At 32.9% G+C, this 19,485-nt stretch overlaps 2 protein-coding genes across 7 annotated transcripts; one reads left to right on the top strand and one right to left on the bottom strand.

Annotated features, from left to right (window-relative positions):
* Positions 1 to 336: 336 nt before the first annotated feature.
* NFRKB (nuclear factor related to kappaB binding protein) lies at positions 337 to 6,795 on the top strand. 2 transcript variants are annotated; one of them, XM_026443564.1, is made up of 11 exons: positions 337 to 728; positions 1,247 to 1,495; positions 1,573 to 1,805; positions 1,886 to 2,151; positions 2,286 to 2,638; positions 2,719 to 4,138; positions 4,250 to 4,570; positions 4,636 to 4,828; positions 4,896 to 5,676; positions 5,735 to 6,046; positions 6,128 to 6,795. In XM_026443564.1, the coding sequence occupies exons 1-11, from the start codon at positions 723 to 725 to the stop codon at positions 6,563 to 6,565; spliced, it is 4,572 nt and encodes a 1,523-aa protein (XP_026299349.1). In that variant the 5' UTR covers positions 337 to 722; the 3' UTR covers positions 6,566 to 6,795.
* Positions 6,787 to 19,255, bottom strand: Ip3k (inositol 1,4,5-triphosphate kinase). 5 transcript variants are annotated; one of them, XM_026443536.1, is made up of 6 exons: positions 18,950 to 19,086; positions 14,712 to 15,718; positions 8,736 to 8,816; positions 8,160 to 8,534; positions 7,744 to 7,956; positions 6,876 to 7,673 (listed from the first exon to the last, which is right to left on the bottom strand). In XM_026443536.1, exons 2-6 carry the CDS (start codon positions 15,099 to 15,101, stop codon positions 7,341 to 7,343), a joined length of 1,392 nt encoding a protein of 463 aa, XP_026299321.1. In that variant the 5' UTR covers positions 15,102 to 15,718; positions 18,950 to 19,086; the 3' UTR covers positions 6,876 to 7,340. The 5 variants fall into 5 exon arrangements, with proteins under 5 accessions (NP_001014992.2, XP_026299321.1, XP_026299320.1 ...); XM_026443535.1 differs by lacking the exons at positions 14,712 to 15,718; positions 18,950 to 19,086 and adding exons at positions 8,988 to 9,724; positions 9,801 to 9,932 and having other exon boundaries at positions 7,221 to 7,673; NM_001014992.2 differs by lacking the exon at positions 18,950 to 19,086 and having other exon boundaries at positions 6,787 to 7,673; positions 14,712 to 15,653.
* Between the last annotated feature and the right edge of the window lie 230 nt (positions 19,256 to 19,485).

The raw sequence follows: 19,485 nt of genomic DNA, 5'->3' as shown, positions 1-19,485 counted from the left end.
TTTCTGTACTTCGTTTGTTATAATATATATTTTTTTTTTTTTTTTGCTAATAAATAACTATGTTTAAATAAAAGGCAACATTTATTCTATATATTTTTATTCATATAAAATAAAGTAAGTATATTTTCACTTTTTCACTATTCAATTCGAATTAAATGCTTCTTTTTTACATTAGTGCCAATAGATAGATAGATAATGAACAAATGTCACTAGATAAAACTTTATATAATTGAAATACTTACTTTTATATTTAATATAAAAGAAATTTAATAAATATGTGTAATCGAATTAATATAAAAGATTTAGAATCTTTAATTTGTTTGAATATTGTTAATATTATTATTTATTTAAAATAATTATGTTTGGATCAGTCTTAAATATCCGCCATTGAACGGGCACAGTTCTAAACCGGTGAAGAAGGTGCGCGCTCGAGATCTTTCAATATACAAACACCGTGGTTCTGTTCGCTGTATTCCACGCCATGACTAAAATTTGTTGGAAGAGTAGGAGTGCAGGAGCTGTGACAGGTCAAACGGTGAATAGCGAAATTACTTAATGTTTACTCGATAAAAGGATTTCTTGTATCGAACAACATTGACAGATTTATCTTCGGTTCTTTATTTCTGTTTCGTGAATTATTGTTAGCGGCGAAGATTTGCTATTTTCGTAGGAACTGCAGAACTTAGAAGACAAGAGGAGAGCAAGCGCAGAAACTAAAAAGAATGGAGGTTGGTTATGATTAATTATTTCGAAATTAATACCCATATGATCGATAACACTGTATATTCTGGAAACGCGATATACATACCCTGTGTCATCTTACTCTTGAAAAAGGAAACATCTATTGTTGTTTCTAATATATTTGTTATTTTCATTTTAATTGGATAATAAATTGGATAATTAATTATAGAATACATGCATATTTCCCTCGCGTTTTATTTAGCATTATGCGTAACTATTTTTATTATCTTTAATTATATAAAATCCGTATAATTTAATTATATATTTATATTTGTTATAATATATAATATAGCACAATAAATAATTAGTATTAATTATATTAAAAGATTATTTAATCTCATGAAAATTAATAATATTTTATAATATTATATATATAATATACATATATATTTATATATATAATATTTTAACAATAAAATGAATAGTGTTTATTGTGCATATAATAAATATTATTCATATTTTGTTTCATATATAACATATTTTTATACTTTATATTTGTTTATAGGTGGATGAATGTTCAGCTGGTGGTGACAGTGGAGCTGAAGAAGATGAAGATGATGCATCTTCTCACGGATCCAGAAGCAATAGTAGTACTAGCAGTATCAGTGGAAGTAGTACTTCAACTGATAGTGGAGATGATAGTGGAGATGAGCATGGTACAAGTGGCACTGAAAGTCATAGTTCTGGTGAAGAAGATGAAGAAGAAAATGAAAATACAGAATATTCTGTTAAAGCAGAAAGTCCAGATACTCTGGTACTGTTTAAAATTTATTATATAAATTATTATTTTTTTATTAATAATATTTTTATTAACAAAGATTTCATTTTTAGAAATGGGAAACATGTATTGCTGCAAACACTAAGATAAAATTACCACAAGATCTTTGTGAGCATGCAGCTATTTTTAAAGAATTTCTGGATTATCCTTATATTTGGAGTGAATGCCTTAATGAAAGTCAAAAAGATACTTTATGCAACTTTTTACCAATTTTTCCAAAGGATTGTGATGTAGAAGCAGAAACCAAGAAAACTTTACGCATGTTATTCGAACATGAAAATCACAGGTTAAAAAATAAATAATTTTTAATAAATTTTCAGAAATTAAAAATTATTTTAATTCAATTTTTATATTTATTTAATTTAGATTTGGTGTGGCACCTCTAGATGCATTTCAAATTCATTTGTCTGCTGGTCATTATCGACCAGATATTAGAAGAATGTGTAGCTTAGTACATAAGGCACAGCAAAGAAGATTGTTATTTGAAGAACGTAAACGATCTTATGAATTGGCCAGTCAATTATTAAAATCCAGAGAAAGCTTGTTGTCTAACGCTTACAAGCAAGGTTTCTGTCAGCCGACGCAACGAACGATGTCAAAAATACAATGGAGGAAACCAAAACCTGCTATGGGTAAGTTAGGCTACTGCTGTGATTAATTGTAAAAAATTTTCTGGCTGTTTATACTTCCCCCACACTCCAGCCGTTTGGCAGAGAAGTATGTAGTAACTTCCGAGGGACAATACTAACAAGCAATGAACCGACAGTTGAAGAGAAAACGCAACTGCGCTATTTGGAGGAACTGAATGCACTGAGGACAGAGCTTGGAGCAAGCACAAAGTTAGCGACCGACACAACATCTGAGAACGAGGAGAACTATCCCCACTATCAAATGTCTGGAGCTAAGCAGAAGAAGAAGAAACGTTCTCTCATGGGAGCCCAAGGACTGTCCATTCGGGGTTTGCAAATAAATCACGAGGATGAAACTATTCGACCTGTTTTCTCTACGCTGCAACGAGCAGAATATCCTACGAATAGATCATTATTTATTCGTGAACAGACGGAGGAGATGTATCGCGAAATGCTACTTGAACATAAAAAGAGAAGAGCTCGGCGAGATGTATGTGAAGTAATTTTTGAATATGTGCGAATAAGAATTTGGATGTTATTAAAATGCTAATATTTATTATGTTTTTCTAGATACATCCAGAATTAAATACACAAGGTATTGCCCTTGCCGATTTAACTCAAAGAGCACAAATTGGACAGAAGCACAAATTATTAATTGGTCCTTCCATACGTATCACTCCAGCAAAGAAACGAATAAAATTGGAACAATCACCACTTTGTCCACCAGCACCAAGATTAACGAATTCTAATTCAATAAAACATGAAAGCGATAATAGTGATTATTCTCACACAACAGATGAAAACAGACATTCCAGTACGTTGGATATCGATCATAAGATGTTAACACCAATTAAATCAGAACCTATAGATGCATACGAGATGCATCAAATATCCAAGAAGAAATTAAGTCCTGCTACGCCAAAAGGTAGCAAATGTTCTATGATAACTACTCCAGAAATAAAAAAAGAAGTGGAAGATATGGAATATGATGACATAAAAACAGAACTTAGTACAGGAATGAATGATGATATTCCTCCAGAAACAGAAGAAGAAGAAGAAAATGATAAAAAGCTTGATTTAGATAGCATTGATATGATGCAACTTCCTATACAACTCGATGATGGAATTGATATATTGGACGATGTAAAATGCGAAGATGAAAGAGTTATATCAATACCAGATAAAGAAATCACGGTTCCGAGTAATGAAGAAACTATTGATATCAACAATGGAGCAGAATTGATGCAAGAAACACATGTTTGTTTTTTTTCACTATTAAGAGATGCATTCACCTCAAAAGGTGAATATAGAATGAGTACAGGAGAAATGAAGGAAGCTATTACACAGTGGCAAGGAAATCCTATTTCGCCATTAAACGATTGGTATTCTTTAGCATCCTCTTGGCCAGCACTAGTTCCATTAGCTTTGGGATTTCTAGCTGGTGAACTCACATATTCTCAAGAAATAGGTGATCGACAAGAAAGAGAGTCAGAACTTGTTCCTTACTTAGAAAATAAAGGAAATGGAGTCTATGCATGGATTGGTGCTGGACGAGACTCGGACTCTCGTCTATTGGACTTGTGTACGAAATTTTTAATGCATAAAGATTCATTAGGCCTATCAACTGCAACTAGCACTTGCTCTCTAGCAGTTGCAAAACAACAAAATCAAGTGCCTCTAACTAGTAGCAGCAATGTTAACAATAATTCTGGAAATGGAAATACAAATTCGAGCGCCAGAGATTCTAGTCCAGCGATAGAATCGATCAGTGTCGACAGTGGATCCATTAATACTGTTGCAGAATGGGAACCACCTCGTGCGCTATGGCCCACAGAATGGAAAGTTCGTCCATCTACGGTGGAAGAACGAGAAGAATTTAGGAGACAAGAGCGTATGCGTTACGCTGCACCTCATAAAGCATTTACGTACAGAATGCATGGTTACGCTTCTGTTGTAGGTCCAGTAAAAGGCATTTATCAACATAATGTTGGTATGTTCGATTATACAATTTTTTATTAAAATATATATCATGTATAAGAAATCACCATATATATATATATATATATCTATATATGTATATATTATTGAATTCTTGTAATAGCTTCTGGTTTAACCAAGGCTCGCGGACACTCATTATTAGTAGCAGACAGACCAAATTTTGTGACGATCTTAGCCTTAGTCAGAGATGCTACTGCAAGGCTTCCCAATGGTGAAGGAACTCGAGCTGATATTTGTCAGTTACTGAAAGATTCCCAATATATTCGAGAACAAACAGAGAGCGATGATAAAGAAGGATATTTACATTCTGTGGTATCTGGAGCTTTAGACAGATTGCATTATGAAACAGATCCCTGTGTACGGTATTATCCACGACGTAAAGAATGGCTATATCTTCATCGAGCACGTTCAGAATCAGAATTTGGTTTGTATTTATTAAAAAGATTGCTTATTTTTATATTTTATAATATATGTATTTTCTTTTTACAGAAATGTATCATCAACAATTGCAAGGCGTTGCAAAGAATAAGAAAAATGTTGGTAGCATGTCTCGAAATAAAGCTCTTCTACCAGTCATAAAACCTGCTAATGTTAACAAAGAACAATCTCCTAATAGTACTAAAGAAACGACACCTAAAAAAGAAAGAAAAACTGCAACTACTACCCAACCTGTTATTTCGAGGTAAATTTTAAATTTTGTTTTTTGAGAAAATCTTTAAATGATATTTCTATTTATTTTTTTTCTCTAGCAGGAAAGAACAAAAGAAAAGTGAAGAGAAAAATATCAATGATCATTGCGTTACTACGGAACAATCTGTTGTAGTGACGAATGTAACAACAACAATCAACACGCCTACAACTTCAGTAATTTCCATGTCAGGGACCACTGTTCCAATTACGTCTCTTCCAGCTTCTTCAACTTCTATTAATAGCATTACTGTAGAAAAAGATGTAATTAATGATGTGAAAGCTCAAATTACTACAAATACCCCAGCAAAAAAAGCAACCAATATTGGTGGAAAACCAGTCGCTGTTGTAAAAAGTAGTGCTCAGAGTTTGTTACAATCAAATCAACAACATTTTCCACATCATCAAATTCAAGTATCAACATCTGCTGGTCTACAGACTATTAGATTATCTGGACATTCTGTCTTACATTCTGCTCAATCTGTGGTAGCTAGCAGTGCTTCTAATGTGACGAATGTAACGACAAATTTAACTACCATATTACCTCCTGTTAAAGTTCAAAGTCAACAGCAATCACAACAATCACAACAACAACAACAACAACAAACAATAGTAACTAATCAAGCAGGAAAAAGCATTTTGCAAACTGCTAATATAAAACAACAATCTCCACAACAACATGTACTACCTGGAAAAACTTTGTTAGCTTCTCAAATAAAATTGGTTAGTCCAGGACAAATTAAGTCCCTTCTCACAGGTCATGGACTCCAAGGCCAAACAATATTTATTAAACAATCGCCATCTAGTAATCAGTCACAACAAATACAACAACAACAATTAAAGGTACAATTCGTTTGAATAATTCATCAACTTGTATTTTATTTTCATTTTCTTTTAATAGCAACAACAACAACAAATTCAACAGAGAGTTGTTACTAATCAGCAACAATCGATACAAACATCTGGTATGCAGCGCATAATTGCGCAGATAGGAGGAAAACCAATTGCAGTGCAAATTCAACAATCACCGCATCAACAGCAACAACAACAACAACAAAAGATATTAGCAAAGGTTTTAACTAGTTCTAATAGTGGTCAACTTATTTCAGTAGAAAATCTTCTTGCTCAGAAAGGATTGAAATTGGCGACTACAGCTAGTCATGCTAATCAACTTAATAGACAAGGAAAACAAGTCATACAAACTCAATATCAAGTATGTATTTTAAATCAAATTTTTATAATGTTCAATTCAAAAATGAAGTTTTATTCAAAATTTTCAATATGATTTTTGTAGGTAGTGTCACAAGCACAGACTTCTTCGGGTCAATCAAAAATCATAGCTAGTACACAACAACAACAACAATCACAACAAGCACAAACTGTACGAATGGTAACGGCTCAATTAGCTGGAAAGCCAATAGTTTTAGCAAGTGGCAACAAAAACGTAGGAGTTGGAGTTAGCAATAGCGGAAGTGTAGTTCTCGGAAAACAACAACCATCCCAACAACAGACACAGCAACAACCTATAATTTTACCGAGCCAATTACTCAATATTAAAACATTGCACGGTTTAAAAGTGATACCGACTCCAGCCGGATTAAAGACCACAGGCGCAGCGGTATATGCACGAGTTATTGCTCCAACCACTATAACTTCATCTCAATCACCAGGAAATCAACAGCAAACTATCCAAACACAACCTTCAAGAAATAATACTTACAGTACACCTTGACAGAATTAATGTCATTTTCTTTTTCATTTATCCTCATTCACAACTTATTTTAATCTCCTGTAGTTTAAAATTTTAAGGGAGGAACATACTATTTATGTGCATAGAAAAAAGGAAATGAAATGTAATAAAAGTTAGTGAAGCTCGTACATAGGATTACGTTTATGTTACATATTATATTATTTAGATTCGGCGAAATTAAAAAAAAAAAAAAAAAAAAAAAAAAAAAAAAATCGTCCAATTTATTCGACACGCTGACAGGGATCAAGGCACGGAGTTTACATCGAGATACTTAAAATGAGAACAGATGAAATTTTTTTATAAGTGTCGAATTATTTACAAATGCATGGTACGATTTTAAATACAAAAAAACACGTTTCTTCGTTCTCTTGTATCAAGAAGATTCTTGGCAGCGTTGCATGTAACGCATTAAATAAAACTTATTACATAATAGTATGTTATTTAAATTATTTTTTACAGATTCTCTTTGTGCATTATTTCTACATTGTAGGAAACTGTATACTTATGAAATACTTAGGTAGCAACAGCTACCACGTCTTTGGTCCGTTTTTTTATGAAAGGATATCGTTTTGAAGACATTGTGACAATGTATCAATTTATGTACAAAATTTTACGAAATACGTAGTAGTCATAGAAATACAATACAAATAAGGATGCAATTTACATTTATAAAATTAAGAATATACAATGTCTATTAATCCGATATCCTTTTTTGTTATAGCATTAACCTATGCTTCCCAAAAAGAAATTCATGGAACTATGTTTCTTCCGAATTTCGTATATCTTGAAATATGTCTATTAGATTGTTTACACCTATCAAGTATCCATCTTCGTGGTTTCCTACTTTCCATTCGGCATCATGATGAATTCTTGGTAAATGTTGAGGCAGAGGTAACGTTTTTGCAAAATCAATCATCCATATGCCGGCATTTTTGGTGTCATGAACAAACAACAAACTAGATCCGACGACCTCGTGTGAAGCAAAAAACGGCGATGCTTTCAGCGTGGCCCTAATCGCTTTTAAGCGTTGAATATATTTGGGTACTGCATGCGGATAGCCTTCGACAAAACGCCTTAACGCCTCCGTAACCTAATACGATTTTAAAATAAGGTTATATTCGATTTATATCCAATTTGATTTATTATGATGCTTAACGAACCTGTTCTCGAGTTCTCGTCGTTTTAAAATCTTTTGACGAGCCTCCGTGTGCAAGTTTAATACCCTCAACGCGGAAACCTAACGTTGCTGTGCTAGAGATCGTTTCACGCCAAACCATATATCTTGGTTTTGTTACTCCTTGCACACGACGTTCCTCAGCATTCGGTGCGGTTGGATCTACTTGTACCATTTTTTCATACATATCTTTTCGTAACTGCAACAACAACAAATCAAATGTTTAAAATAAAAATTAGATAATAATTGAAACATTATTTTATTTTATCAATTGAATTTTAATGACACATAATATCATTGATATTAAATATTTATTAGATAATAATTAGATAATAATTGAAACAATTTTATTTTCTCAATTGAATTTTAATGACACATAATATCATTGATATTAAATATTACCTTAGGTCTTTCCTTCGCTTTTGCAAGCTCTGATTCTAGATATGTCCTAACTCCAACTTTACAGTCCATTACACAAGGATGTTCAAAATCTCCAAGAAGATCCTGCAGTTGCAAGTAAGAGGATACTACGGTCCTTTTGATTACAGAATCGCTAGAACCATCTTTCTGATGAGTTTCTTCTGAATTTGTTTCTTCGACATTACCTTCTTCTACATCTTTCACATCTAAAACACCTTTAAATTCTGGAACGTACGGCCTTAATATATCGTTCATTAACAAACGAAAACAAGCTTCTTCCTGAGGGCAAAGTTTTTTTAAAATTGTCCCTGGAGTAGGTCCTGCTCTGAAATTTCCCTGATGACCTGCTAATTGCACCTAAAATTATATATCATTATATCAAATTATAAATGTTCTTTTATTTATATAGTTTGTTTAAAATTAATTGTTATATTATTATTTAAGATATAGTTATATTATATTACGTTATATTAAATTATAAAATATTATTTAAAAATTTTGAGAAATTTTTAATTGATTTTAAATAGTTTAAAATAAAAAATTATTAAAATTATATACCCATGGATATCGTTGTTTCTTATAGGTTTGGAAAAAGGGTGTCCAATGGACAATGTTTCTAAGTTTTCTCCATCCTGATGACTGAAAAAAATTTAAGAAAAAATTATCATTAAAATAAATTCTATTATCTTTTTCGTTATTGATATTATTATTAATAATTATTTACGGGAAATAATAATTTTAAGAAACTTTATTGCTTTATAAAAAAATATATTTAATTTATTTTCAAAGATCATTCTTTCCCGTTGTTACCTTCGGGATCTTTTTTTCGTTCGATTTATCCGTGTAATCCGAATCCCATTCAGAACTTAAATCATCACCACTACTGCCTTCTCCCCATTCCAAATTAATTTGAGGAACTTCCAACAACCTTAAATATTGTTGATATCCCGAACAATTTTCCAAACAAACTTCCTCTCCATTACTCTGATATTTAGAACATTTATCACACTTGAGGTTACTTTTATAACTGTCAATTCTATCGTTTCTTAATATCTTTACATCATCTAAACTCTTCTTTCTTCTCTTCTTTTCTTCAAACTTCAAGCAAACATTACTTTTCTCTTTATTCTCACATTCAAATAAATCATTCCGCAGTCTATCAACAATAAAATTCTCTTCTTTCTTATCATTTACTTCTTTAGAGTTATCAGATTCAATTTCTAATTGATTTAATTTTTCAGTATCCTGATTACAATGATGATTATTCTTGGATTTTTCTTTGTTGTGATCCTGGTGAGGTTGTGAAGTTAGTAACGATGGTGACGGGCTTCTAGAGGAAGATGGCGAGCGACGATCGACTATACTCGAGGAAAATCGCTTCGAATACCTTCTACTTCTCGACCTAATGATCTTCCTTTGACTCAACGATTTTCTGTCGCATTCATCCTTGTCCACACAATCTTCCAACGATTTTGTGCAAATCACTATTTTCGGTATCGTTATTCTGTCATAAGTCTTCTGCATCTTCGATTAATAATTAACATAAACTGAAAATCAATTATTTAATCCAAGATCTGGCGCGAGAAAGATAATTTTGAAAAAAATAAATTGAATGATTTTTACTCATTATTATTATTATAATGTTGAATGTAAGCAACATGTCCTCGTATCCCAAATTAAATGCTAATGAACCACGCATGAATAAAAATTCTCAGAAGCTTTCATTTTGAAGAAATAAAATTATTATCTTTCCTTTCTTTTCGAATTACTTCCAAATATTTATTATTAGAATTCTCTTTCAAAAATTCTCCAATTTGTAAAAATAAAATATTTTCAGAAGAATTCTTTTCCAGAAATTCTCTCAGGAAAAATATATGTATTGTTCTTTTTGAAAAATTTTCTTTCTTTCTTCTCAAGATTTCACTGACAAAAAATATAGCGTGCCTCCCGGTGATTATTACCAATAATCGTCGAAACACTTTCCCTCCTTTATTCCAACGAATGCGGCCACTATCATTATTCAAGAAGAAGAAGGAGTCGGCTCTCGTGTAATTGGTAAGCGGTTCGACACCGGTTAATTATCTTAATGACGAGCTGCGGCCGAATCGAGACACCTGGATCGACTGGTAGCCGTCCACCCACGTCGAGGCCTCTTCCTCGGGCCGAAGGAAGGCAAGCTTGGAAAGCGAACCGACGCGTGTGCCACTTCTTTTATTCCCTCGTCACGTGCTCCACCATTGTTACGAATAATTTCTCTCTAATATACTTGTTATATGTTGATCATCTTAAATCACTTTGACTTTTATTTGATATTTCTTACTTTTCTTTCTATATCGCAAATATATTTTTTATACCGATGAGAAAATAAAAGATCGATCTTTAAAACGATGGAAGAGTATTTTTTTTAATATTTCTTTCGTCACTTAATTTAATTAAATCACTATCTTTTGATTTTAAAAAATATATACACAGTTTTAAAATTTTCAAACCGCACTAGAGAAGGTCCACTTTCAATTTCATCGATTTAATCGAACGATCAACGAGGCAGAATTTTATAATGGAATAATAATTGTATCGCGGTATTCAAATCGTTGCAGAGATGAATCATCGCACAGTTACATTTTTTGGATTTCGATGCGTCTTCCGTGTAATCGTCGCCGTTGTTTACGTTCCACGATCGCTCGGATTACGTAATATCGCTTAAAAGCAAACGTGACGTTTTCCAGTCGCGATACATGCACACGTCCACTCGAGCGTTCCGCTTCGGATTCTTCGCGTAGTTTGCGTGCTTCTTGCGACCTCTGTCTTTGAAAAAATTATACATACAATTGCACGAATGGATCGATCAATTGAATATCTGAGAAAAATCAAATTTAATCTCTTTCCTCGAATTTAATTGGATATGTTAAATTTGTTCAAATTCAAATTTCTAAAATTTATATATTTTTCTTACTTTCGATCAAAAATCGAATCAGCTATTCGTGCTTTTAATTTTTTTTAAAGATAAATCGAAATAAGATAAATAATATTCGTCGTTCATTGGTTTTCTTGGTTAATTGCTCGAGGAACGTACATGGAATACACGTGCTTCACTTCTATCGGTCGTTCTTACGTAAGGGGAAACTTGAAAAATATTTCTCTAGATTATCCCAACGATAATTGTTTTATGCGGTGAATGTTATCGCGTGTTTACTTTAAGGGACTTCCGTTTGTGGTTTGTGGCACCGATAATTGTTACTATTTTCTCACGAATACATGACGCAACAATTCTTCGATAATTTCTTCTTGTTTTAAACATTTGAACAAATTCAATTTATTTCTTGCGATTTTTTTCATCCACAAATTTGCAGAGTAAGTATTTTAAAGTCGATTCTGAGCACGGAAGATGATTGTCGTTAGAAACTTTTTTCGGAAGAGTTTCACCACTTTTTCATAATTCAAACACTTCTTTCGACACGATAAATCACAATTATCTCAAATTTCCTTTTCCAACTCGTTTTCAGATCTCTTTCCACTTCCAACACGTACACAACCGACCAATTGTTATTTTACACTTGATCACTGAACGGAAGAAGATCGTCGTATGATATTATAGCCAAGACTGAATATTTAATGAAATCACGATCGAAATGACAAATTTCACTTCACTGACGTTTATAAATCCGTTACTTAGGCGGGTTAAGTAACTTTTTCCAAGGCACAAATTAAGGCACGGCGACGATTCGAGGATAACGCAGTCGACTCGACGACGATCGAAATGCGTCATCAACTAACCGACGCTTGCTAGCGTCATTAGCATAATTATCAGGAGTGGACAAAACGTTGGGGCGATTCAGAGGTCGGCGGGCCTCCACGGTTGACCGGAAGTCGATGTTCCTCGCGGTGTTTTGCATTTTAATGATATTTTTAATTTAAAATAACATGTGTATTCATAAATCATTGTAATATATATATATTCAAATTTATATAAATCATACGTGAAAAAGCTCGACTTGTGATAATTCTTATTTCATCATCCAGACTATAGAATTAATAATCCTTTTTGATTTTCTTTCAAAAAGTATCTTGTTATATTAGAGTTATAACAAATGAAAATATATGATTCTTATATCTTGCAGGAATTAAAATTTTCCAAGCATATAGAAAAAGGAAAAAAGAAAAAAAGAATAGGAAAAGATTATGTCGCGATAAAATTAATTGTTATTTCTCATCGGATTTTTCACGGATGCATTCTCCTCCTTCCGCCATTCCTCTCAATTCCTTTTCGTTTCTTCTTCGCTCTTTATCCTCGTACATCCACGTGCGTTACACGTATCACAATCGAGCGCAAATAATTTTGAAGAATGTTTCATTCAATTATTCAATTTCACGCGTTTAAAGATAAATTCGTGTATTTTTCGCGCATGTCTCTCGCACGATTGCACAACGATCGCGTAGAAATTGGGTCTCCGTGTTCGCGTGACATTTATGGAAATTTTTACGATATTCATATACGCGCTTTAATATGAAAGTTATGTGCGCCTCCACCTTCTTGTCTTCGATGTCCTCCGTTTCGTTTGAAACGCTTCGGTTCTCTCTTTTTTTTTTCCCCCAAGTCAAACGTCCAATAACAATATTTATCTTATTTAGAATCATGGCTTGACCGACGAAAGATATCTTGGACGAGATCTGGAATTTTTTGTACAAAAGTTAGTAAAGGAAACGAGAGGATAAAAGAAAGAGAAGTATTAGAATTTTAGAGAGAGAAATTAGGCGAGAAATTATGAAAATATTCTATATAGGGGAATATATAGTGTCTTACCTTTCTAGGGTATTTTTAGGTTATATTACTTAGGGTATTTTATCGTTAAAATTTTCAGGTGGAATGACTTGGAAAGGATCGGAGAGCAATAAAATTCAGGAAAAACTGGATCGAAGAAGAAATAAAGAAGCGAAGAAACGAAAGCGAGAAATCCTTGACCCAGATACTATCCGTTGAAAAAATATTCGATAACAGGGTCCAAGGCTTGTGCGTCGTGAAAATCACTTGGATTGGTAAAAAATGGACAATTAAATGGCAACGTGGCAATGTCTGGATAATAAATTTCATTTGCACGCTAAAAACGAAATTAAGATAACTTCGACCTGAATAAGAGACGTTATGAGAACCAGTTGCATACGAAAAAGTGAGTTAAGAAAAAAAAAAAAGTGGAAAAAAGAATTTCCGCTATTGACAAAAAAAAAAAAGAAAAAGAAAAAGAAAAAGAAAAAGATTGTAACATACCTATCCACGCCTTAAAAGTACTTTTGCGTCAGTAGCCGCCTGATTTACGTCACGAATACTATTCAACTCTCAAATTTTGCATTCGAAAGGTGAAGTATATCTTGAATTATAATACACCGAATGAGTTTTTATCGTACTTTGAACGAGGCAATATCGTTTTTCTAAATTTCTCGGTTTTACGGTTCGATATATATCGAAACTACGCTCGATATTTAAATATTAACACTCGTAAAATTATTCGTACTCGATTCGATCCTTTTTGCTCGGAGATGATACGATGTTCGGTTGAAACTTGAAAAAATTTTCCAATTTAATTCAATTCAGACGCGTGAAAACTCAAGAGTCGGCATTCCTCTTTTGAAGAAAACTAGAACGCAATCGAGAGGCGATCGAAGGTGGCCGATTAGGTAACGTATGAGATCGAAAAGGGAACGGCCGTTAATTGAGGCTGCACTACTATCTCGTTGGGACCATGCTCTGATGGAATTGCAAAAACTCGATGAACTTCGAAGAAAAAATAGCCGACTGACAGGGCTCCATAGGAGGGAGTTGGAAGAATTTAGATCTGTGCGTATATCGAGACGAACGAATCGATTGGCCAATCGATTCTCTAATCGATCATTCGACTGTCGACGGGACGAGTATTTAATTACCCGGTCGAATATTCCTAGGCATACGAAATGAAAAGTGAAAACGATATCGATCGATTTCGAAAGTGAACTTCTCGAAACTCGTGAATCGAAAAACCTACCTCGAGGCTTTTCGATACATTAAAATGGAAGACATATTAACGAATGATAAACGATCGAATAAATTTAAAATAATTAATACAGAATACAGATAGAATACAGATAGAATAATATAGATGGAAGTTTCTTTTTTTATCGATTTTGATCCATTGTCGATTAAATTCTCTCCGACATGATTAATAATTGTTAGATAACTTGTGCCTTCTGGTTAAGGTTATGATTGACAGGCTCCGACATGTTTCCACAGCAAAGAATAGACGATAATTAAAAAAAAACGTGCGGAATGGAGGCAAGCCTCGAGGAAAGAATTAATTGTGAGAAGATAAGTTGCGAGCAGAAATTGTGTTAACAGAAAGATATCTCGGTATTTTATTATTACAACACTCGATCAGAAATTGTTTCGCTGGAAAGTGTTTTCGATGAAAACCAACCCACACTTTTTTTCTTTTTTTTTTTTATTCTAAATTGTTCCTCAAGAAGAACTCGAGAAGGAATATTTCTTAGAAATGTAAAGCTAATTACCTTTTTTCTACCAACCACCGATGGATTCCGTTGATAGTCATCAACGATTCCCAGCAAACAGTCGTCGCATTTGCAATAAACATTTCCACTAGACGCCGAATCACTGGACAAAAACGAATTATAAGTACTCGCACTATTTTGACTGTCCATTGAATCCGTTCTTCTTAACAAAATGTTCCTTCTCTTCCCCCCAACTCGGCCATCCGATTCGTGAAGATCGTCGCTTTCATGAAGATTTTGCTTTTCAATTTTCGCCAGAAGGATCTGTTCCATCAAGTTTAACGTTGGCGGCGTCGATAACGTAGGCGACGCAGGCGTCGTCGAGCCGCCGCTTTTTAAATTCTCCACGTTGTTTTTCTTCTCTTGATCCATGTTGATCGAACGACTCATGCTCCTCGAACATAAGTTTTCCACGCTCTGATCTATTATTATTATTATTATTATTATTACTCAAGTTTATTCGAGATTCCAGAATAAAATTTTTTTAGATTTTTCTTTTCTTTTTCGCTGAATTATATAATTATATATATTTCTAAAAATCAGGAAAGGAAAATTGTCATGGATTATATGTTCCTTGATTCCTCTGGTTTAGACGTAAAAATTTCTTATTTTGATTTAATTGGATTAAAAAAATTCCTTAGATAATTTTCAATTTGGATTCGAATTTGGATTTTGAAATTCAAAGGCTCTCCAGATTCTTGAGAGCGCCTTCTTCTTCATCCTTCTCCGCCCGATTTGTAATCTTTTCTCATGAATTACCACTTCATTGTTAATTGAAGAAATAGACAAACTTTACACTAGAACACCAAGATAGTCACTCAGCCTCCAGACTATTAATCCACAGTATCCATTTAGTAAGATTTGTCCTTTCAAACAACGTTTTTCCCCATCACTTTTTATATTGATCGTCGATCCATGCCTCAACTTCTTTCTCCTTCTCCGTCATCTCGCTCTTTCGTTTCTTCCTTCGACCCACTTGCGGACTATTTTGTCAACTATTTTTCTTTCTATAAAAAAAAAAGTCCCCATGCCCTCTTCGAGTGCAAAGCCTTGGCGAATCTTCTTGATCCAGGCTTAGGGGAACGATTAGGGGAAAAAAAAATCACTAGACCGAGGATCAATTTCTGAACCCCTATTTCACGCTGTGCCACCACACCATGCACTGCCAAGAGTAAATTCTGCCATTCGAGGAGACGCGACCCAACCGATAATTCGATCCATCTTTTACATAACACCAATTAAAGGTAATTAAAATGAAACGGATAGATAGACGTTCTCGCTCCTCTCTAGGGGAAGGACGGATAATAACTTGGAGACTTTTTTTTCCTTTCGAACGACACTGACTCTAAAAAGATTCTGCACAAACTATATATCCTGAAAACGAACCAATTAGCAAACTCCATGAAATAATTACAGTTTTCGTTAATTGATTAATAATAATAATAATAAAAAGGAAAAAAAAAATAAATTTCATTCCTTTAATCATCCTCGTCCTGAATTGACTTTTCTAAATAATTCGAAATTTATTTTCTCGAAAGGAAAAGGAAAAGGAAGGTGGCGCGAGCGATCGTTCGGAGGCAGGCCCCGTTGCACAGTTTTCCTCCGAACTGACCTGAATTAACCGCTTCCTGTTACACCGTAGCCTCCACGATATAGTTAAGTTCTAAATTAAAGCATGAAACACCGACATTTAAATTGATGTAGCATCATCCAGGGCCGTTCATATTATTTCTTTCTTCTTTTAATAAATAAATACTTTATCGAACTTCATCGAAAAAATCGTTCGTCGAAACACAATATATTCTTCGATGGACAAAGTTGGAAGAAGAAGTGCATACTGGAAGGATTGTAAAATACATATATATATAATTTCTATTTAGATTTATGGTAAAGAGAGTATTTGAAATCTTTCTTCGATTTTGAAACGAATCTGTCTGACCGGAGACAAAGGGTGTTCAATTACGTTCTCGTAAGATATCGTTTTCTTGCATAATGAATCTATATTCGATTCACTGATTGACGTAATATATTTGCTTAGCTCCCTGACCGCAACTACCTTCTCTTGACTCGCTTCGAATGGCAACAATTCGATATTTCAACCAGCCTCGGAAGTTGTTATTGTTGTAAATTGTTTCGAATCACTTAAGAAACTGCTGTTCAAGAATTTTGATGGAGCGATACGTGCAAAATTAGAATTCGTGAAATCGATAAAGATCCTTGAACATAAAAAGAAAAAAAAATAAATATTAAATCTAAATTTTGATATTTAGAAATATACTTACGACGTAATGAGAAAAACTATTACAACAATATTGCTATCGAAGTAGCAATCAAGGCTGAAGTTAGTCTCGGTTAACTTCAATCGTTCTCTTTTCTTTTTTCTTCTTTTTATGTATTATAAATTATAACTGCATAATCTTAAATTATTATTACTCGATTAGTTTTCTATTACTCGATAAATTAAATTTTGAAGTTAAAATGATCTTCAACCGGTATCCATTAAATAAAAGAAATATCGTTAATCAATCCGATAAAAAGTATTATTTAGCATTTCGATGTGGAAACATCGATTTCCCGATCAAATTAATCGATAACTCGACGAAATGAATAATCGAAATGGCGATACGTGAAGATAGATGGGGAACAGCGTAGTGCGACTCCTTAATATTCTTCTCGAGTCGATATAAACTATCGAAGAGGAAACTAATCGAAATCGTGAACTGTCATCAAAGGAAGCTCGACGAACATTGCTTCGTGTATGCAAAATGATATTTCGTTCGAATATTCAAATGAAAATTTTCTATTATTCCACTTGTGATTGCGAGTTCCTTTTTTAATCTTGCGATAAAATCGATCAATCGCATTTATCGTTCTCTGGAAAAAATATCTGAAGTTTGTTCAACAAAAAAAGGAAAGATTGCATAATTATGCATTTCAATTTCTCAAAACGAAATATAACGTAGTAATAATAATAGATATGTTTAAAATCAAGTTTTAATAAAAATAGAAATATTATTCTTAGTTTAATCTCGTTAATAAAATTTTTAATACTTTTTAAATAAACAATTAAAAATTGCAAAGAGAAATCGCATATTTTTTTTATTATCTATTAATGATAAACAGAAAGTATAATAATTATAATATAATTTATTGAATCTATTAAAACAAAAGATACGAAATAAAATAAAAAAAAAAAGAAAAATAAGGAGAGAGGGGGGAGAAGGATCAAGATATCCAAATTTCAAATATAATTTTACTTTCCCTGATAAAAAGATCAGAGTAATCATTAGTAATCGATGTACAATTCCACGATCGAAGGTAAGGCGAAGTATCGCCTTTTTCGGGTCAGTCTCTGCGAGAAGCAGGCGAACATTTCGAAAGCGAGAGGCCGCAACAGAATTTTCAAGCGCCCGCGATATTATTTTCAGTCACGGCTGTCGATGTATTATTCATAATGCGTTTGACACAGTCTCTACAATACGCGGTTCCATCGAACGAATGTCCTGCGACCTTTTTCGCTATTTTTCGATACCTTTGTACGTATATACAATGTTAATAATAAAAAAAAAATATCAGAAGAATTTCACAATAATAATATATCATTTTTCTTCTGATAATAAAGTTTTTGAGATTTCAAAAAAAATTGATCAAAAATATTCGATTAATCATCGGGACATTTATCAATACGATAAGAATTAAACACGTTTGAAGAAAAAAATTGAAGAAGAATTCTTAAGAATTTTTAATTTCTTTAAAAATCGATCTTAATTACTTGTTATTTGAAAGAAAAAGTTCGATCGAATAATGATCTAAAAAAATTTAGAAAATATTGAATTGTTAATATTGAAATCACAAATGTTTGTTTTTTTTCTATCGTAAAGAATAATTAAAATGAAAACGAAAGTTGAAGTAAACACCTGTCTTTATCTATTTATCGATTTATCGATTTATGAATCTATATATATCCGTCTGGTGATTCTTAAATATCACTAAATTCTTCGAATTGTTTTTCCGAGTTACTTCAAAGAAAGTATATATATATATAAAAAAAAAAAGTAGTATTAGAATTGAATCAAGTATTTAATAACAATGAAGCAACTTTATCTTATCTTTTAGAATATTTAACAAAATTTAAGATATACGTTTATTTTAAAAATATTATTTTATCTCTTGTATACGATCACTCGAACTATTAAATATCATAAATCACTAAAAATGACAAAAAAATTTACAAATACCTTACGATAATTCTTACGAAATATCTCCTTAAGATTACAATCTCCTTCAAGATCAATTTTTAACAAGTTCACCAAATGTTTTTTGCACTTTACGTATCGGCGAAATCGATGATGTTTCCTCCTCACGTGTATCAACACGCGGGTATAATTATTACTGCACAAAATCTTCATTGCAAGCAAAGAAGAACACGTTGGGTCGCATAACTGCTTTTGCAGCGTAAATAAACGAGAAACTGACTGTTCACCGTTATGACTATCAAGATATCGCTGAATGTTTTATCACATAACAGTTTTCTGATAAATTTTTGTCTCATAAAATAAGAGTTTTGATTTTTATCCGATGACAACCTGATGAATCAAGTTTAGTATAAATAAGGTTAAGATTCACTAGGCGACATCTACGTGAAAAATCTACACAAATACACACGTTTTACCTCTTTTGCTTTCTCCCCCCTGAAAATTAATTGTTTCAGATTGTTATATAGTCCAGAATAAAAGATAACATCGCGAGAAATAATATAATTTTCGTTCGACGA

The sequence above is a fragment of the Apis mellifera genome, linkage group LG11 (genome assembly GCF_003254395.2).
Source record: "Apis mellifera strain DH4 linkage group LG11, Amel_HAv3.1, whole genome shotgun sequence".
Taxonomy (NCBI): Eukaryota; Metazoa; Arthropoda; class Insecta; order Hymenoptera; family Apidae; genus Apis; species Apis mellifera.
The sequence above is the reverse complement of the archived record's forward strand: the minus strand, read 5'-3'. Positions and strand labels throughout refer to the sequence as shown.

What these genes read in the sequence shown, in the direction of transcription:
- Ip3k (XM_026443535.1), bottom strand. Translation starts at nt 9,701, where the DNA reads ATGCAGAAGACTTATGACAGAATAACGATACCGAAAATAGTGATTTGC. An exon ending in ACGAAAAAAAGATCCCGAAG is followed by an intron (nt 8,817 to 8,987) that starts GTAACAACGGGA and finishes AATTTTTTTCAG; the next exon opens with TCATCAGGATGGAGAAAACT. An exon ending in AGAAACAACGATATCCATGG is followed by an intron (nt 8,535 to 8,735) that starts GTATATAATTTT and finishes ATATAATTTTAG; the next exon opens with GTGCAATTAGCAGGTCATCA.
- NFRKB (XM_026443564.1), top strand. An exon ending in ACGTTCAGAATCAGAATTTG is followed by an intron (nt 4,571 to 4,635) that starts GTTTGTATTTAT and finishes TTCTTTTTACAG; the next exon opens with AAATGTATCATCAACAATTG. An exon ending in ACCCAACCTGTTATTTCGAG is followed by an intron (nt 4,829 to 4,895) that starts GTAAATTTTAAA and finishes TTTTTTCTCTAG; the next exon opens with CAGGAAAGAACAAAAGAAAA.